The 21515-nt window shown below is 37.2% G+C and overlaps 1 protein-coding gene across 4 annotated transcripts in view; it reads left to right on the forward strand.

The window, feature by feature from the left end:
• STIL (STIL centriolar assembly protein) overlaps window positions 1-21515 on the forward strand; it is a 75152-nt gene that overhangs the window by 16235 nt on the left and 37402 nt on the right. For 3 of the 4 annotated variants that reach the window (XM_032302336.1, XM_032302335.1, XM_032302337.1), the window contains exons 8-12: window positions 989-1075; window positions 7184-7334; window positions 9715-9824; window positions 14623-14737; window positions 15848-16783. In XM_032302336.1, the coding sequence (XP_032158227.1) occupies window positions 989-1075; window positions 7184-7334; window positions 9715-9824; window positions 14623-14737; window positions 15848-16783 (1399 nt within the window). The remainder of the gene's footprint in view (window positions 1-988; window positions 1076-7183; window positions 7335-9714; window positions 9825-14622; window positions 14738-15847; window positions 16784-21515) is intronic. The other variant, XM_032302338.1, reaches the window with a different exon arrangement.

Genomic DNA, 21515 nt, shown 5'->3' on the forward strand with positions numbered 1-21515 from the left:
AGAACACAGGGCTCAGAATAACACTTCAAAATATACTTCTAGGCAGTTTTGTGGTAATTCCCTTTGGTGTTAATGGCTTTCTCTTTAGAGTTCATGGTTAATGACATTTAGACAGATTATTCAGTCAGAAATTTATGTTCTTTGAGTATTTATTGAGTGCTTACCCTGTGCATAGCACTATATTTGGTACTGTGTTAGGATTTAAAGCTCTCCAAGAAATTTATAATCAAGGTGGAGCAACCAAATATATGTATATTCACAAATAGGAAAATAATAAGGAAGTATATGATTTATTATAAAATGAGCAATATAGACAGTGAGCATTATTAGTATTCATTAGAGGGATTATAAGGGACATTTCCTTAAAAAAAGCAAACTTGAGCTGGACCTTAAAGATTTTTGGATCATAGGAGGGAGGGGTCTGGTGGTATGTGCAATTAAACAATGAGAATGTAGAAATTTTCTGCAGACAACAAAATCTTACAGTCTTTTTCCTGTGGTCCTCGTATTGGCTATGTGTTATACCAAGTAAAGAGCCTTGGGTGTTTGGGACTACATATGTATGTTACAGCATTTGATCCTCTCAATAACGCAATAGTTTTAGGCTGCGTTAGCATTCTCCCCTAATTTAGCCCATTCTTCTAGTTCAGACTAGTTTATTCTAATTGATTTTTGCTTTCATCTGTGTTGTTAACCATTTTGTCTCCCACCATTTTCTTGTCCTCTCAAGTGGAAGAGGGCAGAGAGAAATATCTCTCTGTCTATATCTATATCTATATCTATATCTATATCTATATCTATATCTATATTCCTTTTAATTATTAGCATGGTCTAGTGTCCATAGATTTCTTATTTATGAGCTGTTTAATGTGTTGCTGGTGAATACCAAGACTCTCTGTTATATCACCTTGAGAAGAATGTAATCTAACGCACAGTAAGTATTAATTTGTAAGTGATTATACCTTCTAATTTGTATTTTTTCTTTTAGTTGGCTATCTGGAATTATACATATCTATAGTCCTCAGGTATGGGCTTGCTGCTTACGATACATGTTTAGTTCTTCTATTCAAGAAAGGCAAGTGATATTTTGTATTTTATTTTGATCTTCTCCCTTTCATGATTCATTGGTCTTGTTTAAAATTCATGCAGTGCCTTAACCTTTTATAATACTTACAGAATGGTAGAATAAGCACACTAAGAAAAACAAATCTTACATTAAATGGGAATAAAATCAGACAGAAAAGAAGAGGTTGCAGTATACATGGAAATGTGAAGAAATTCACTTGTCTAACCATATTACTATAAGACAGAAGATACACTTTTCAGGTGTGGCAGGGTGGGGGGTACCTAGAGATCATCTACTATAGCATCCTATTTTATAAATAAAGAGATTAATTTTTAGTGAAGTGATTGAAAATGAGTTTGAATTTGTTGCCTTATATGTGTTTTATTAAGTTACACAGTGCTAATACTAGTACCATAAGAAATATTTGAGAAGAGATATTTAATTTTCTTTCCGGAAGTGAAGCACAAGTATTGGAACTAGCAAAGAAATTTTCTAACTTCAACTCCTCATTTAATCTTGTTATTTTGTATGTGATACCACCGTTTGCCTCTTAGCTTTTCATCTATTAAAATTTCCAGGCCTGTTTGTGTCTACCTTGGGTAGCTATTATACCCGTTTTTTTTTTGTTTGTTTTGTTTGCTTTTTTTTTTTTTAAGATTTTATTTATTAATTTGACAGAGAGAAATCACAAGTAGATGGAGAGGCAGCCAGAGAGAGAGAGATAGGGAAGCAGGCTCCCTGCCGAGCAGAGAGCCCGATGCGGGACTCGATCCCAGGACCCTGAGATCATGACCTGAGCCGAAGGCAGCGGCTTAACCCACTGAGCCACCCAGGCGCCCTACCCGTTTTTTTGTTTTGTTTTTTAAAGATTTTATGTATTTATTTGACACAAAGGGAGAGAGCACATGCATGCACAAGCAGGGGGAGAGGCAGGCAGAGGGAGAGGGAGAAGCAGGCTCCCTGACTGAGTCACCCAGGTGCCTCTATAATATACTTTAAAAAAAAACTTTTTTTTTTCCAACTTTTTGGAAAGGTGGTACAAGTCTATGGCAATAAATCAAATATATGTAAAGATACTTAAGTTTCTCTTCTTCCCCCATATCTGCAGACCCTATTCCCAGAGACAGTCAGTATTAAATGTTAAATAGTGTCTTGTGCTTCTTTCCTAAAATATCAGTGTGTAGACAGATATCACACTCTCCTATCACAAATAGGAGCATAGTGTTCTTTTCTGTATGTTGCTTTTTTTCTTTCTATCATTATACCTTAGAGGTCATTACATCTTGGCACATACAAATTTAGTCATATTATTTAACAGTTGAATAAAAAGTAAGATGTATTGGGATGCCTAGGTGACTCCGTCTGTTAAGCATCTGCCTTTGGCTCAGGCTATGATCCCAGGGTCCTCGGATCAAGTCCCACATTGGACTCCTTGCTCAGCAGGGAGCCTGCTTTCCCTCTGTTGGACGCTCCCTCTGCTTGTGCTTTCTTTTTCTGTCTCTCTGACAAATAAATAAATAAATAAATCTTAAAAAAAAAAAAAGAATATGTAATATCTTAAAAACTAGTCCTTTTACCTTTGCAGCAATTTTGTATATACATCTTTGTATACATATACATACACATATGTACATATATTAGCATATTTGTAGAATAAATTCCTAAAAGTGGTTTTTCTATGTCAAAAAGTATGTAATTAAAATTTTTTTTCTTTTGGGGGCGCCTGGGTGGCCCAGTGGGTTAAGCCTCTGCCTTCGGCTCAGGTCATGATCTCAGGGTCCTGGGATCGAGCCCCACATCAGGCTCTCTGCTCAGCAGGGAGCCTGCTTTCTCTCTCTCTCTCTGCCTGTCTCTCCACCTACTTGTGATCTCTCTCTGTCAAATAAATAAACAAAATCTTTGAAAAAAAAAATTTTTTTTGTAATTTAAATTTTTATAGGTATTGGCCTTCAAAGACTGCCAGTTTATAATCATTCCAACATTGTTTGAGAGTGCCTGTTTTCTCCATCCCCTCACTAGCACTGTTGGACAAAATATTTATTGAGCACCTACTGTATACCAAGCACTGTTCATGATATTGGGGATAAGCAGTAAACAAAGACCCTGCAAAGATAGGCAGTAAACAGAATAAGTAAAATAAGTAGTATTTTATAAGGTGATGAGTGCTGTGTAGAAAAATAAGCAGAGGAGGTAGATGTTGTGTGTCTGGATCGTAGTGATAGGTAAAGAGTTGAAATTTTATTTATTTATTTATTTTTTAAAGATTTAAAAAAAATTTTTTTAAGTAATCTTTACACCCAAATTGGGGCTAGAACTTACAACCCCGAGATGAAGTGTCACATGCTCTACTGAAAAGAGTTGGTATTTTATTTTATTTATTTTTTTAAAGACTTTATTTATCTACTTGACAGACAAGAGATCACAAGTAGGCAGAGAGGCAGGCAGAGAGAGCGAGGAGGAAGCAGGCTCCCCGCGGAGCAGAGAGCCCGATGTGGGGCTTGATCCCAGGACCCTGAGATCATGACCTGAGCCGAAGGCAGAGGCCTTAACCCACTGAGCCACCCAGGCACCCCAAGAGTTGATATTTTAAATAAGGTGATGAGGGAAGCAAAGGTTTGAGGGGAGGAGGTAAGCCATGTGGCCATCTGCAACAGCATCCCAGCCAGAGGATACATTAAGTGCAAAGACTGGGTGAAAGATCACTTTGCATCTTCAAGAGACAGCAAGGAGGTTATGTCTGAGATGAAGAAGGGGAGGGGGAAGTAGCAAACCTCAGAGAGGTAACTTTTGATCTTTACAAACCTGGTAAATGGGAAATGGTCTTTTCTGATTTTTATAACCTCTTCTGGGTCTTTACATTCATGTCTCTGGCCATTCTATTGGATTATGCATCTTTTTCACATTGCTTTTAGTAGCTCTATTTCTCTTTCTCATTCTCTATATACATATATAGTATGTAAAGCACAGAAATGTACATTTATAAAAATGGGTGTGTGTATGTATGGTAGAGGTTATATAAATACAAAAATTCATGTGTATATGTATATGGCAAAGATTTTTTCCCCCAGACTGCCATTTTATTTAATTTTGGTTAACGATATTTTCCCAAACTTAACTTCTAAGTCAGATTATCGGTCTTCTTTTTCAGTCTTAGAAAGTAATTGCCCACTGAGGAATATTTATTGAAATAAAAAATCTCTTATGTTTTCTTCAGGTACTTTTTGCAGTTCTACTTTTTATATTTTGTTTCACCTTTTCAAGATAATTAGTTTTATTTGCAATAAAACAAATATTCATTTTAGTATATTAGTACAACTGAGTTTTATTATCAGTGACTGGTCTTACTTTTAACTATTGACAGTAAATGCTAGGTAAAATTAGTTTTGAAACTCTGTTAGTCTGTGTTCAGTCTGAAGCATTAGGCAATTTCTTTGATACCTGAACTCTTTAATTACTGCCAACTCTGTGAACCAAAGAGAAGTCAGCACTGCTCAGCATAGCTTAGGTTGGTGCTTTGCAACATTCTGAACAGTGGGCTTGTCTGACCCAAAAGAGGAGCTGAGCAGAACAGACATTCTGCCTCTACAACCCTCATTGCCCTGTTTTATTAATGTTGTAACGTATCCCCAAATTATCTTTCATTCAGTGTTTTACAAAGGAGAGACAACTCTTAAAAGGATTTTATTTATTTTAAGGTTGTACTTGTTTGTTAGACAGTACGTGCAAGTGCGTGTATTGGGGGGAAGGGGAGAGGGAGAGAGACTCTCAAGCAGGCTCCGTGCTGAGCCCTTAGCCCAAAGCAGGACTTCATCTCACAACCCAAAGATCACGATCTGAACCGAAATCAAGAGTCAGATGCTCAACCAGCTGAGCCACCAGGTGCTCCTTTATTTATTTAAAAAAATTTTTTTTTCTTAAAGTATTTTTAAATACAGTTTCCTTCCCCCACCCCATCTGAAAGAACAGAGCGCTCCTATGAAATCTTTTGTAAGCCGAAATGACAAAGCAAAAACCAACTACCATTAATTTATATGGGAAATTTTTTCATTGTTCTTAGACTGAGAAAATAGCCTCTCAGGCTTTTCTGACATCTTAGGACATGTCTTACTAATGGATGCACAAAATAAATTGAGGTAAAACATAGTACTCACAGACACAGTTCAGAGCTATGGCTGCTTGATGCTGAGATGCTGAGTGTAGTTCCTGAAGAAGGAGCCCGGCAGGGCTACTCTTGCTTTTGATGCATGCTACCCCTATAATGGCTCATGGAGCACAAATGCTGAACATTATTTTCAATTTTGCCTTTTTTTTTTTTAATAAAAGCAAAAATCCTCTTTGGATTTCTCAGTTAGTGAAAGCTGGTTTTAATGTAGGTCTATAAAAGTGAAGTGGCCTAATGTGAACTTTTGAAAAGAGGATATCTCTTGTTGGTTTTAGTATGCATTTTAAGGATTCTTGATGACTTTACAAATATTTGTTGAGCCATTCATTGAATAATAAAATGAATGTTTTTATCCATGCTTCTAATAATGAAATATTATAAATAATTAAAATACCCACTTTTAGAAGTCTAGGTGAATAATGGCACATCTGTAAATTGTAATACTTAGTAGTCACTAAAAAAGAATAAAGAGGTAGTAACATGGGAAGAAATCCAAGACAGTCAACTGAAAATAGCAATTACTAATACAGTTGACCTTTGAACAATGCAGGTGGTGGGATACTCGGTCAGAAATATAGGGGTACCTGACTGGTTCAGTCGGGCAAGCATGTGACTCTTGATCTCTGGGTCATGAGTTTAAGCCCCACATTGGACGTAACATTTACTTAAAAAAAAAAAAATACATACTTGCATACAACTCGATTCCCCCAAAACTTACATTAATAACCTATTGACTAGAAGCCTTATAGATAACCTGGTTAACACATATTTTGTATGTTATATGTATTATATACTTTAAATATTCTCGCAATATTACAAGTATTCTTCAATAAAGCAAGCTGGAGAAAAAATGTTATTAAAATCATAAGGAAGAGTAAATACACTTACAGTACTGTGCTGTATTTATTGACAAAAATTTACATATGCTGCACCTTGGTGGCTCAGTTGTTAAGCATCTGCCTTCGACTCAGGTCATGATCCTGTGGTCTTGGGATTGAGGCCCACATCGGGCTCCCTACTCAGTGGGGAGCCTGCTTCTCCCTCTCCCACTCACCCTGGTTGTGTTCCCTGACTTGCTGTATCTCTGTCAAATAAATAAATAAAATCTTAAAAAAAAAAATTCACGTGTAAGTAGACTTGCATAGTTCAAACCCATGTTGTTCAAGGGTCAACTGTAGTATATATGGTACAGCCTCATTTTTGTTAGATTGTATAAAATGTTTTTGTATGCCAAGGAGAAAATTATGGAGTTGTATATACTAAACCAGAGAGTGAGGTGGTTTTCATTTTGTTTTACATATCCCTGTCTTGCTTGAAGTTTTTATAAGGAATATGTATTTCAACATAAAATGTATTTTATTTTTTTTTTAAGATTTTATTTATTAATTTGACAGAGAGAAATCACAAGTAGACGGAGAGGCAGCCAGAGAGAGAGAGAGATAGGGAAGCCGGCTCCCTGCTGAGCAGAGAGTCTGATACAGGACTCGATCCCAGGACCCTGAGATCATGACCTGAGCCGAAGGCAGCGGCTTAACCTGCTGAGCCACCCAGGTGCCCCTAAAATGTTTTTTAAAAAATAAAAATCAGTAACACTAAAAAGTAAGCACATTTGCTCCCTAGTTTTTTCTTTTCTTTTTTTTTTTTTAAGACTTTATTTGAGAGAGGAAGAGAGTGCCTGGGACGTGGGGAGGAGAGGGAGAAGGAGAGGGACAAGCAACCCCCCGCCAAGCACGGAGCTGGATGCAGGCCTGATCCCCAGACCCTGAGATCACAGCCGGAGCCAAAGTCAGTTGTTCAACTGACTGAGCCACCCAATCATCCTGCTCCCTCGTTTTCTTCCCCAAATTAGACTGCTTAAGTAGTTTATTAACTAGGTTGACAGATTTAGATAGAGTTGTTAGAATATACTCTTAGTAACCTCAGTAAATTTTAATTAAATGGCTTTTTTTGTCCAGGGTTTTTTCCGAATCTGGAAATTTCATTATAGTTCTATATTCTGTGACACATAAGGATCCTGAATTTTATGAATGCCTCCCGTGTGATGGCAGGTCATCTGACCTTCAGTTCCAGCTACTAACCAGCAAGGAAACATTACGTCTTTTCAAAGTAAGTGATTTGATTAAGTAGCGTATTTTTTTTTTTTAAAGATTTTATTTATTTGACAGAGATCACAAGTAGAGAGAGAGAGGAGGAAGCAGGCTCCCTGCCTAGCAGAGAGCCCGATGTGGGACTTGATCCCAGGACCCCAAGATCATGACCTGAGCTGAAGGTAGAGGCTTAACCCACTGAGCCACCCAGGCAGCCTGATTAAGTAGCATATTAATGACTGTTTAGGGTTGCATGTTGGCAGTTTAAACCCAATGGTCTTTTCCCTTTAAAACAGTAACTCAAACTCTTAGGTTTTGTTTATAATTATTATTGAATATTAACTTTATTCATTTGTGGTTAGTGTCATTTTATAAATGTTAGATCATATCTCTAGGACCAAATTATAATACAGGATCAGAGCTTTTCCACAAAATAACTTACTCATGTTCTAAAGCCTTTGAAGAATATTAAGAATTTATATGTTTGTATCATTTTATGATATTGAGATATTAATAATATTGAGAGTTAATTTGTGATCTTAGCATTTGTTTTCCCTGTTGTTTTTTATTATTTATTTATTTGTTGAAAGATTTTGTTTTTATTTATTTTGATAGAGATCACAAGTAAGCTGATAGCCAAGCAGGGGAAGCAGGCTCCTCGCTGAGCAGAGAGCTCAATGCAGGGCACATCCCAGAATCCTGGGATCATGACCTGAGCCAAAGGCAGAGGCTTTAATCCACTGAGCCACCCAGGCACCCCTCCCTGTTGTTTTTTTAAAAGTGGATACAACAAATGGTTTCTCACATTTGAAAGTTTTTATGTCTAATCCTAGGACATAAAAAATACGTAGGTGATGGTCACAGAAAAAGTAGATATTTGAAACCGTAAGTGTAGTTATGTGAAAACATTCAGAGACTACTTTTCAGTAAAATGATTGATCGTCCTGTGTCTCAGACTAATAATTAAAAAATTCTCAAGGTGCCTGGCTGGCTCATTTGAGTGTGTGACTCTTGATTTCCAGGTCATGAGCTGAAGCCTCATGCTGGGTGCAGAGCTTACTTACAGAAATAAAACTTTTAAAAAAATTCTGTATTTTAATTATAAATATAATTATCTTAATTGAGGTCTAATAATTTATTTCCATTTTAGAGACATATATCACTTATTTTTAGATCATGTTCTCAGTTCATAGTTCTTGTTTTCACCGAATCCCTGGTAATTGAGTGAGTTACATAATGCAGGTAATTAAGTTTTCACTTTTGTTTATGTGGCAGGGAAATGGACAGTTTAAAAAAGGTTATATAGGGCACCTGGGTGGCTCAGTTGGTTAAGCAACTGCCTTCAGCTCAGGTCATGATCCTGGAGTCCCGGGATCGAGTCCCACATTGGGTTCCCTGCTTGTCAGGGAGTCGCTTCTCCCTCTGACCCTCCCCCTTCTCATGCTCTCCCTCTCCTTCTCTCTCTCATTCTCTCTCTCTCTCTCTAGTAAATAAATAAATAAATAAAAGTCTTTTAAAAAAAGGTTATATAAAAATAGAACTAACGTATGTTTAAGCAGTTCCACTTCTGGATATTTATCTAAAGGAAACAAAAACACAGACTTCAAAAGATATTTGGACCTCCATGTTGATTGCAGCACTGTTTACAATAGCCAAGAAATGGAAGCAACCTAAGTATCCATTGATGGGTGAATGGGTAAAGAAAATGTGGTATATGTATAAAATGTGGTGTGTGTGTGTGTGTGTGTATACACATATATACACATATGTATGTGTGTGTGTATATATATATGTATATGTATATATAGTAGAATGTTATTCAGTCATTAAAAAAAGAAGAAATCTGTCATTTGTGACAACATGAATGGACCTTAAGGGCTAAAGAAGTCAGAGAAGGCCAAATACCTTATGATCTTACTTATGGGTGAAATCTAAAAAACCCAATCAAACTGAACTCATAGATAAAGAACACAGACTGGTGGAGCATTGGGGGAGGGCAGGAGGGTGAAGGGAGTCTAAAGGTACAAACTGTCAGTTATAAGACCTGAGGATGTAATGTATAGTATAGCATGGTGACTATGATTAATATCTTTATGAGTTGCTAAGACAATATTTGCTCAACACAAGGGGAAAGAATTATAAGTCTGTATGTATGGTAATGGATGTTAACTAGACTTATTGTGATGAGCATTTTGCAGTATACGCAAATATTGCATCACTATGTCGCACACCTGAAACTAATGTAATATGAGATGTCAGTTATATCTCAATTTTAAAAATGATTTTTTAAGAAAGGTTATAGTAGTAGAAATGTCTCCCTCCTCTCAGTGTTTCAGAGCCACTTTTCATCTACATAGAATTTTAAGTCAGCTCTCAAAGTACAACCTACTTTATTTCAGAATGTTGAACCTTCTGACAAGAACTCACTCCATTTTGAGCTGACTGCTGAAAGCCAAAATGCAGAAACAGAGTTTTTCAACAAGGTTTCCAAGCATCTTTCAACTGAAAGGTAAAAGATGTTTTTGTTATCATGTATACTTTTAAAATTATATTTACTAGTTTTTGATGAGTAATAAAGTAACTCCCCAATCTGATGAAGCTAATTACGTATCTTAGATACCATAAGATGTCCTTGCTTTAAATGTATTACTTCATACTCAGCATACTCAGATGTTGGATGATAATTTTTTTTTTTTTTTTTTTTTAAATTTCGTCAGAGAGAGAGAGATACAGAGCACAAGCAAGGGGAGCTGCAGGCAGAGGGAGAAGCAGGCTCCCTGCTGAGCAGCGAGCCTGATGTGGGACTCCATCCCAGCACCCTGGGATCAATGCCCTGAGCCAAAGGCAGCCGCTTAACCAACTGAGCCACCCAGGCATGCCGTTAGATGATAATTTTAATGAGGTGACAACTTTAATATGGTTGTCATTTGAGTTGCTTTATTACATAGGAAGAAAAAGTGTCAAGAAATTATCTTGCTTAGGAAGAAGCATCTTGTTTTTGTTTAGTTTGCCTTCTATTCTTTTTCTTGTAGTTTTAAACCTGAGCCTATCAAAGAGACTACTGTAAAATATAACTTCTTTACCTAAAAAGGAAGATGCACTTGGGGAATAGTAATTAAATAATGATTGTGGCTTTTTGGGTCTGTATATACCTCTTCTGGTAAAAAAGATATTCCTTCATAGTAGGGTTCTCTAGAGAAACAGAAACAGCAAGATGGAGAGAAAGATTTATCTTATGGAATTGGCTCATGCAATTCAGTGAAGGCTGAGAAGAGTTGCAGTTAGAGAGTTAGAGTCCTAAGGTGATCTGCTAGCAGAAGTGCTGCTTCTTCTTCTTTTTTTTTTTTAATTAAAGATTTTATTTATTTATTTGACAGAGAGAGACACACTGAGAGGATACACAAGCTGGGGGAGTGGGAGAGAGAGAAGCAGGCTTCCCGCTGAGCAGGGAGCCTGATTCAGGGCTTGATCCCAGGACCCTGGGATCATGACTAGAGCCGAGGGCAGATGCTTAACCACTGAGCCACCCAGGCACCCCCTGAAGTCCTTGGGGGTGGTAATGCTTTGTTCTATTAAGGGCTTCAGCTGACTGGATGAGACCTTTCCACATTGTGGAGGATAATTTGATTTACTCCGAGTCTACTGATTTTAATATTAATCTTACCTAAAAATACCTTCACAAAGAGGCATCTAGGTGGCTCAGTCAGTTATGCATCTGACTCTTGATTTGGCTCTGGTCCTGGTCTCAGGCTTGTGAGATTGAGCGCAGCAGCATCAAGCTCCACACAGGGCATGGAGCCTGCTTAAGATTCTCTCTTTCACTCTGCCCCATTCTCCTCCTTCTCCTCGAGCCCCCAACAAATATCTCCACAGAAACATCTAGAATAATAATTGACCAAATATCTGGTTACCATGGCCTAGCCAAATTGACACATTAAATTAACCCTTCAGATCCGTATTCCATCTTTCTCATTTGTTCTACGATATGCCAAAGGCTGGGGATATGGTGGTATTAAAAACAGTTGTAGACATGTTTTCTTCCCTCATGGAATTTACAGTCCACTGATGAAGTGTGTTCAGTGTTCTCCATATTATTGGAGAGGTCCACTAATGTAAGTTAGTAATTTACCAAATGTTTAATAACCTCATTTTAAAGTTACTTTGGGGTGCTGGTTTATTCTTGATGCTGTGGGTCTGAAACTATTGTTTTTTTTTTTAGTAAACTCTGCACCCAATGTAGGGCTCTAACTCAGGCCTCTGAGATAAAAAGTTGTTTGCTCAACTAACTGAGCCAGCCATGGGGCCCCCAAAACTATTGTTATTTTAACTAGCCCTAGCAGTTAATTTGTCCTTTTCTCAACTTTTTGACTATGGCCTTAATTTGTCTAGGGACTGCTTTAATACTGTCTGTTTAATGTCTCGCATGAGGAATAGGAGGTATAAGGTTCATTGTAGTTTATTGCAATTATTGAGAAAATGGCCTGACTTTTTTTTATAGCATTCATTCATCTGTCCTTAACACTTGATTCTGTAGGGAGAAATTAACTGTGGTACAATTTTAAAATAAATGCCAACTATATGAACTGTTTATAGTGGGCACAACGTAATAGTTGTGAGCTCAGTTTGGTATAAGATATCTGCATTCAAGTTCTGGTTCTAAACATCATTATTCCATCTGTAAAATGGGAGTTATGATTGAATCTGTATTAGTTTCTGGTTGTTGCTCTGACAAATTACCACAAACTTGTTGACTTAAAAACAATAAAATTTATTGTCTTCCAGCTTTGGACATCAGAAATCTAAAATGGTCTTTGAGGCTAAAGTCAAAGTGATGATAAGGCTGCATTCCTTCCGGAAACTTTAGAATCCATTTTATTCTCTTTTCTAGCTTCTGGAGGCCATGTGCATTCCTTTTCTGGTCGCCCCTCACTCTTTCTTCAAAGCTAGCTTCTGACTTCTGCTGCTAATCCTCACATCTCCTTCTCTGACTCTGACCTTTTTGCCTCCATTTTATAAAGACCCTTATGATTACATTGAGCCTACCTGGGTAATCGAGGATAATCTCTACATCACAAGTTCCTTAACCACATCTGCACACTCCTTTTTACCAAGTGCAGTAAACATACTCACAGTTTCTGAGGTTTAGAAAATTATCTAAAGTATACTGTCTCCATCTTTGGACATTTTAAGTTATCCTTGATATAGATTAGATCACCAGAAAACTATGTTCTTACAGCTTTTCAGGAACACCTTCACTGTCTTTTTAAGTCTTTATTCAACGTTTTATTAAATATTTATGGAAGAAAAGACTAGATTAAGGAACATAATCTCTTTAACATTATTTTTGAAAATTTTGCCAATATTCAATTCTGATCAAAGCTTTAGTAACCATCAGTCACTTTTTGATTTTTATTTATTTATTTTTATTTTTTTAAAGATTTTATTTAACAGAGTGAGAGAGATCACAAGTAGGCAGAGCAGCAGGCAGAAAGAGAAGGGGAAGCAGGCTCCCTGCTGAGCAGAGAGCCCGGATGTGGGGCTTAATCTCAGGACCCTGAGATCATGTCCTGGGCCAAAGGCAGAGACTTAACCCACCAAGCCACCCAGGCGCCCCCACTTTTAGATTTTTAGTAAAATGTTTGTCTCACGTAAAGAACTGATGTTATAATTATACAACATCAGGTTTTTTTCTTTTTGCCTTGGCTGCTATAAAAGCTCAGAAATGCATCTTACTGCTCGATGTCAGAAATTTTATGTGTGTTTTTATATATGTTTGTGTTATCATAAGTAAGCATATAGCAAATTTTAATTCCTGGGGCTCCTGGGTGGCTCAGTTGGTTCAGCGTTTGCCTTCAGCTCAGGTCATGATCCCAGGGTCCTGGGATAGAGACCTGCATCAGGCTCCCTGCTCAGTGGAGAGTCTGCTTCTCCCTCTGCTTTTGTTCTCTCCCTCTCTCTCTCAAATAACTAAATAAAATCTTTAAAAAATATATTAATTCCTGCCACAAACGGGTTCAAAAAAACGTAACTTTTTTTCTTTTTAAAAGTAATTGAACTTGATTTATAATTTGACTGCCCAGTTGTTATAGAAACCAAATTTCAGTCAGTTCAAGATCTGTTTATCTTCTTTTCTGTGAGGTTATATACAATTTGGAAAACTTAATGCTGTGCCAGTCGTGATGATGTGGGAGGGCATGATTATGATCCGGCCATGCTGCCATCTGCTCAGGTGTTTTCATTTGCATCTGGTCTTTGGCAGTAGATTTGTGTGGGCCTCTGCTATGACCTCCTTACTCTAGTCATGTCACTGGCTGTCTGTCATGTCCATGCTACAGGACGGGGGGTATTATAATATTCTCCATGTCACTCTTGGGTGCTGGGGGAGAACTCTGTGGGGCCGAGTGCAGACCCTGATGCTTAAACACACCGTGCAGACATCCTGATTATTTCTTTGCAGCCCCTTGACTCAGAAGGACCTCTGTGTTTGCTTCTCAGACCCATCAGGGTCTAGGACAAAGGTCTCTCAGACCTTCCAAATCCACCTGGGGGTTTCTTTTGTGCTCGCTGCCAGGGAGACAGGATGTGAGACCCTTTCTTAGGGATTCTGTTAATGTCTACACTCTTTTAGCTTCCTTCTGGCTCTTCTTTTCTCTTCCCTGAACTCATCCTCTTGAGACTTTATCTAGGATGCAAAAAAACCCAGTGCATATCATCTTAAACTCTCAGCTTTTGAAACTCTGTACCAGAACTCAAAATTGGTCTTTGTTCTATTAGAGCAGGCTGCTGTGACACAATGATGACAATTGATTCAGTAGGAAGAAGCACCTCAGTTAATGTCTCAGTTTCCCATCACAGATATAAGTGTTAAGGAAAATGGAGTAGTTCCTTATTGAGTTCTCTTTTTAACAGTGTTTAATGAGTGTTGAATGCAGTGAGTGTACAGCTTTATCACCATTTTATAATTTTTTTATGGCAAGCACTGTGCCTTATTTATGACTGTGTTCCTCAAAGTGGTTAATCAGAAGATGCTCAGTAACTGTTGATATTTTGTGACTTTAAGAATAACTAGGTTAAACTTCCCATGATCAGGCAAAGGGAGGTATTTTATTAAGCATGAATCTGACTGGACCAGCTTTTCTAGGCAGCTAACACTGGCCTGAAAAACAAAATAATCTGTGATTGTCAGATACCAAATTAAATGATCCAGATACTACTGGGGCTTATTAAAGGGCTTTTTTCAGTTTCAAAAAGAAAGAACAAATAAACAGATTACTGAAGACTTTTCCTTACTCCCCTGTATCCTTTAGGTCCTCCCAAAAGTTATCTCCAGGAAAAATGCCAATAAATGATCGTGATTCTGGTGTTGAAGATGAAGATTTTTCTCCAAGACCAATTCCTAGTCCTCACCCTGTGAGTCAGAAGGTATCACTGATCTTATAAAGAACCCACCTATGTGTTTAGAAACCTAAAATCTCTTCGTGTTAAAGCATTCAATAGTATTACTGAAACTTATTCAAGTTTTATTCAAAGATATATCTAGGTATATATCTATATGGCTATATCTGTATATACAGATACAGATGTTTTTCATGTAACTATTATATGTTATATATATGATGATACATATGTATATATGTGTACATATTATATCGCTTCCAGAGAAAACTGAGGCACAGATTGGTTAAGTTGCCTGCCCAGTATTGTACTAGTAAGAGAAGAGTAGAATTCAGGAGGTTTGAAATTCAGTAAACCTAGTAATTCAGAAGGTTTAGTTTCAGAACTTGGTGCCTTTAACCCATATAGACTCAACATTCTTAACCTTCTCTAGAACTTGACGTTGTTATTACCAAATCTGAGAAAACACGGTACTTGCTTTTGGAGATTGCTAAATCTCTAATCTGTTATATAATTTTTTGATTATACAGGTAACCAGTGGGATATTGTGGAGTTGTTGTGCCTTAATTGGACCAATTACTTACTAGAAAAAATAGGAATAGGAAAGATTTTTAAAAATTAATATCAAATTATAACCAAATTCACGACAGCAAATATTTAGTTTATTTTTTCCTGCTCTCTTCCAACTTTTAGTTGGTATTGGCAGTGAATAATTTCACTTAATAGAAAAATATTCTGAAATACTTATCAGAAGATCTTTTGTTACTGAAGAGGCAGAAACATTATTTGCTATAAGATCTATTGAAACATTTTGCCAATGACACGTTTTTTGCAGAGAGAGGGTAAAAAAGTATTATAAAACAGTTTCCTATATTGTGATTTAAGCAACATAAATCAGTATTCCAATAAAGGGAGTTCCATTGTTAAGTAATGTTTGTGAAGGCAAAGACCTTGTTTATTTTACTACAGTTGTATTCCTAGTGCTAGCACATAGAAGATGCCCAGAAAATATGTGTCAACTGTCTAAAGAATAAACACTTTTAAATAAGTAATTGGATATAGTTTGGAAACTATTAGTCTAAAGAAAATGGAACATCCAAAAATACTTTTCCTCTTTCATTTCTTTCCCATTTATAGGTTTCTAAGATCCAGCCATCAGTTCCTGAACTTTCCCTTGTTTTGGATGGCAATTTCATAGAATCAAATCCTTTGCCTAAGCCATTGGAAATGGTGAATAATGAAAATCCTTCTTTGTTGATTAACCACTCTGAACACTTGGAGCCATTGCAACCCCAGCTTTACGATGACAAAAGAGGCCTGGAAGCTGAAGCTGGAGAGCTTTCCTTGAAAGGGTCACCAAATCAATTAACCCAGAGCACTGTTCCTTTGAGACACAGCAAAGTAAGACAGCCATCCACCTGTAAGAATGGGAACGCCCATATCAAGAACAGTATTAAAGCATCTTCTCTTAATAGACCACCTTCTGATTCAAATGTACACAAAGAAGAATATCCTGTAAGATCCTCCACATTAAATTCCAAGCAGTCTTCTCTTGCCTCAGGGTCCCACCCACACAATTTGGTTTTTTCATCCCATAATTCAGGAAGACCAATGGAACTTCACATACCTACTCCACCACCGTCTTACTGTCCTATGAATGTTTGCAGTTGTTGTCAGCATCATGCCCACGTGCAGTATAGTCCAGTAAATTCTTGGCAAGGAGTGAATACAGTAGGGTCTGTTCAAGACCTCCAGTCTGAAGCCATTCACAAGCATTCATTAGTTCACCTAGGTGGATGTCCAGCTCTGTACCCTAATGCATTCTGTTCTTCAAGTAGTCCTGTAGCCTTGAGACCTCAGGGAAACATGGGTGGTTGCTCTCCCCACAACAATGTAGAACCATCGCCTGTGGCAAGACAGCCTTCACATGTAGACTCCTGTAACCCACCGCCTTGTGCAGTATGCATGCACACACCCAGGACTGGCTTAGATAATGGAATGATGGGACTGTCTCCAGATGCATATAGGTTCCTCACAGAACAAGACAGACAGCTAAGACTGCTTCAGGCACAGGTTTGTGAGCTTTCTTAGTTCTTTTAAATTGATGGTATTAATATGGTTGCTTAAAAATAACTGGCAGTTCCTCAATAACTACATTTTATGGAATAAAATTGTAGAATATCAAAACTAGAAAAAACTTTGGAAAATGAATTCTGGTTTCTTTTGTTTTACTGATAAGTAAAAAGAGGATTAGAGAGAGAAAATAATTTACCCAATGACACATTGCCAGTTAGGAGTAGAACTGGGACTAGAAAGTAAACCTTCCTTCTCTGCCTTGTGCATATCCTAATCTACAACATAACTACATTTTTCTTCCATTTGTTGCCTCTAACAGAAAAGTCTGTATAGTTTAGTAAACCTTGGTATATAACTAAATATAAAACCTGCAGAATAGATTCTGATGCAGCTCTAATTTGTCAAAACCATGTAGTATATTTAGTACTTTTAGCCAGTGTGCCTTTAGAGAATATTTCTAGAACCTCTTCTGTGTATCTGTACTAGATATGTTTCACTCATTTTATTATGAAATGCTTCCTTTCTTTAGGCCTTTATGGCCGTTTTTAGTATTTTAGTTATATCCTTACACCATTCAGTCTTGTACCTTTTTTTTTTCCTTTTCTTACTGGTACCCTTCTTCCACATACCTACCACAAATCCCCTACCTCCTTCCTCCCTCCTCCCTATGGCATGAATGAAAACAACCTGAAATGCATTCTTCAATATTTTGCCCATGATCCTATAACTATGCAAATATATGTGAAATGGACATTATATACATGTACAATTAAAAAAAAACCACTTTGTTTTATAAAACTGGAGTCATAGTGTTTGCATTTTGCAAAAACAAAAAAAGACAATTTAAAACTTCTGCTTAGGAGCACCTGGGTAGCTCAGTCAGTTAAGCTGTGTTTGCCTTTAGCTTGGGTATGATCCCAGGGTCCTGAGTTCAAGCCCTATGGCTGCTCCCTATTTAGCAGAGGATCTGCTTCTCCCTTTCCCTCTGCCCTTGCTTGCACACTCATGTTCTCTGTCTCTGTCCCTCTCCCAAATAAATAAAAAATCTTAAAAAATACAAACAAACCCAAAACTTTAAAAAACCCCTTCTGCTTTAAAATGCTATAGATAGGACACCTGAGAAGAATGTAGTTTCGCTGTTTTTTAGACCTAGTAAATTCTTTGAAGTTGTAAAATACAAGTTTGATTTTTACAAATCCTTACAAATATTAGACACTCGTTTTAATGTAGCTAAATATTTCACATTGAAAAGAAATAGTTCTAAAAAAAAGAAAAGAAATAGTTCTTATATATTTCTTGTTTTGTTTTTTTAAAAAGGCAGGCTAAAAAAGATCTTTTAAACAGAAATCTTAGTTACTTGGGATTAAAATAGACTAGTGAGCACATTATCTGAATCATTATACTTGGAGAATACCAAAAAATGATGTAGAAAATGCTTTTATGATAAATACACACACTTTTATTTTGCTCATGTGAATTTTTTTTGGAAGATTTTATTTATTTATTTGGCAGAGAGAGAACACAAGAAGGGGAGCAGCAGAGAGGGAGAGGCAGGCTTTCCGCTGAACTGAGAGCCAGATGCAGGGCTTGACTCCAGGACCTTGGGATCATGACCCGAGCAGAAGGCAGGCACCTAATCAACTGAGCTACCCAGGTGCCCCAACTCGTGTGAATTTTTTTAGACTTTGTTTTAGGTACCACTTTATTTACATGTAAAAACTATCTTAACACATTTTCTGTATAAGAATATATAGAACTATCTTATTCTGTATAGGATTTTGTTAAAGTGATGTACAACAAATTTTCTAATTAGCCTCCTGTTCCACAGTTTGAAGTTTCTGCTGTTGCAAACAGTGCAGCAGTCAGCATACCTGTGCTTGGCATTGCCCTGCATGTGTGCACATATCTCTGTAGCATAGATCCCTAGAAGTAAAAGTGTGAAGTTGAAGGGAACACACATTTTAAGTGTTCAAAGATAGCCAGACTTGTTCCAGTTCTAATGGAGACTTGTTTCAAGTCTCATTTTGGTATAGTACTGAAGGGATGGCACCAGCCTCCTTGGGTTCTGGTCCAGTTTCAGTGTAAAATAAAGTAATGCAATCTTGGGCAAATTACTTCACCTCTCAAACTTCGGTTTTCTCATTCACAAAATAAGAATGTACCTAAGTGTATGGAGTTCTAAGGACTGAATGAGTTACTAGAGAGAATTGGCTTAGAATAGTGCCTGGCATATAGTTAGTGCTCAGTACCTGTTAACTATTACTGTTATCATTATTAGTTCAGTTAATGACATCACTTCTCATCCTGTTGCTCAGGCAAAAATCCTGGGTATCAGAAACCCAGGTTTTACTTTCTAGGTGTATCTTGAACTTAACTGTTTCTTAACCATCTTTCCTGCCACCTCCCTAATTGAAACCATCTTCTTTTCTTATCCAACCATGCTACTTCCAGTACTGTCCCCAATTTTCCTTGGAAACAATGGAAACATGACAGCCATCTTCTTCTTTTTTTTTTTTTTTTTTTGAGTTTAAAGATTTTATTTATTTATTTCATAGATTGAGATCACAAGTAGGCAGAGAGGCAGGCAGAGAGAGAGAGGAGGAAGCAGGCTCCCTGCTGAGCAGAGAGCCCGATGTGGGGTCCATCCCAGAACCATTGGAATCATGACCCGAGCCGAAGGCAGAGGCTTTAACCCTCTGAGCCACCCAGGCGCCCAACACCCATCTTCTTAAAGCTCAAGTCAGATCATAGGGCTTTGCTCTCAGTGGTTTTCATTTGCAGTTAGAAAATCCAGATTCCTTACTCTGACCCTTGAAACCTTGTCATTTGGCTCTGTGTGCCTCCTCTTCTAGCTCATCTCGCCACCATCTTCTGTATTCACTACACTTGAGTTGCAGGATGTGCTTTTTGTTCTTCAAAAACATGAACTTCTTTGTTTCCACTTTAGATTCTTGAGCTTGCCCCTCTGCCTATACCTTCTAATGGCTCACTCCTTCTTAAGGGTCAGGCCTTAATTATGAGTTTTTGGGTTTTGTCTCTAGGGAGCTGTAGGGAGGGAGCTTACAAGATTCATCACTGTATTTTTTTAAAAAGCACCTTGAGTAGTACTTTACTTATAATAGTTACTTAATACATACTTTGTAACTTGAATGAGAATGGCCACCCAAAAATGTTGTGCCAGTTTAATACTCCAAAGTTGTTTTTCCACATCTCCAGTATTGTGCATATAAAACTAGTAAAATTAGTATCAGTCTTACAAAAAGACACTGTTTTAATTTGCATTGTATTGTCATAATCCAGATTGGTCATTTTATTATTTATTGGCCATTTATATTTTCTTCGTGTAAAGTCCATCATTTATCCATTTTAGGTCCTTTTCTAATTAATTTGTAAGAGCTCATTGTAAATTAGGAGATGGTTTTTTATCATATATATGTGGTAAGCGTTTCTTATAGTTTGTCTTAAATGTTTTTTGTTTTAACCATTTGTTTTGTGCAGAATATTCCAATTTAAATATAATTAGGTTTATTGGTGATTTTCTTTCTGCATGTTAATTATGTTTAGAAAAGCCTTCTTCAAGATGATAAAAAAATCTATTCTTAGGGCACCTAGGTGGCTCAGTGGGTTAAGCCTCTGCCTTTAGTTCAGGTCATGATCTTAGGGTCCTGGGATCAAGCCCCACATTTGACTCTCTGCTCAGCAGGGAGCCTGCTCCCCACCCCCCCACCCCTGCCTGCCTACTTGTGATCTCTCTCTCTCTCTCTTTCAAATAAATAAATAAAATCTTAAAAAAAAAATCTATTCTTCATCTTCCCTCCCCCTTCAGGGTTATTTTGTTATAAATGAGATAGGTTTTTCCATTTTAATCCTCAGATAACTGGCCTCATACATTTATTGAAATATATCTTTTTAATGATTTGGAAATACTTTTTTTATGGTGTAATGGAAGTATCATGTGTTTGTATCTACTTCTATACTACATTCTCCATTGATTTGCTTGTCTGTTCTAACACCAGTACCATTCGATTAATCACTATAGCTTTATTGAGTGCTTCCTGTGTGATCGCTAAACCTCACTCTTCTCATCTGTAAATTAGGAGCAGTGATTGGTATTATATGTAGATTGGATGGTTTAATGAGTTTATGTGTATGTGTGTGTGTCTATATGTATATGTATATATAAAGTGGTTAGTGTAGGTCCTGGCTATAGTAAACATACAAAAAGTTACAATTCTTTTGTCTCTCTCTCTTTTTTTTTTTTTAAGAGATTTTATTTATTTATTTGACAGAGATCACAAGCAGGCAGAGAGGCAAATGGGGGCAGGGCGGGGGGTGCGGCACGGTGAAGCAGGCTCCCTGCTGAGCAGAGAGCCCGATGTGGTTCTTGATCCCCGGACCCTGAGATCATGACCCTAGCCAAAGGCAGAGGCCCAACCCACTGATCCACCTAGGCACCCCAATCTTGTCTCTTAATCCTTATAACTACTTTAATTTTAAGTGATACTGAGGCTCATTGTGGTTAAATAGCTCATCCTAAAAGGTAGTAGAGTGGGATTTAAACTTATATCCTCATGATACCAGAGTCCACACTGTAAACCACTATAAATACATATGCCATTTTGTATTATTAGTGCAAGTTTTATTTCTACTAATCTTAATAATTTATTGATAATTTATATTTTCCTATATTAGTAAAGGTAATTTGCTCAAATTAATGAGACAAATTGAA

The sequence above is a fragment of the Mustela erminea genome, chromosome 10, assembly GCF_009829155.1.
Source record: "Mustela erminea isolate mMusErm1 chromosome 10, mMusErm1.Pri, whole genome shotgun sequence".
Taxonomy (NCBI): domain Eukaryota; kingdom Metazoa; phylum Chordata; class Mammalia; order Carnivora; family Mustelidae; genus Mustela; species Mustela erminea.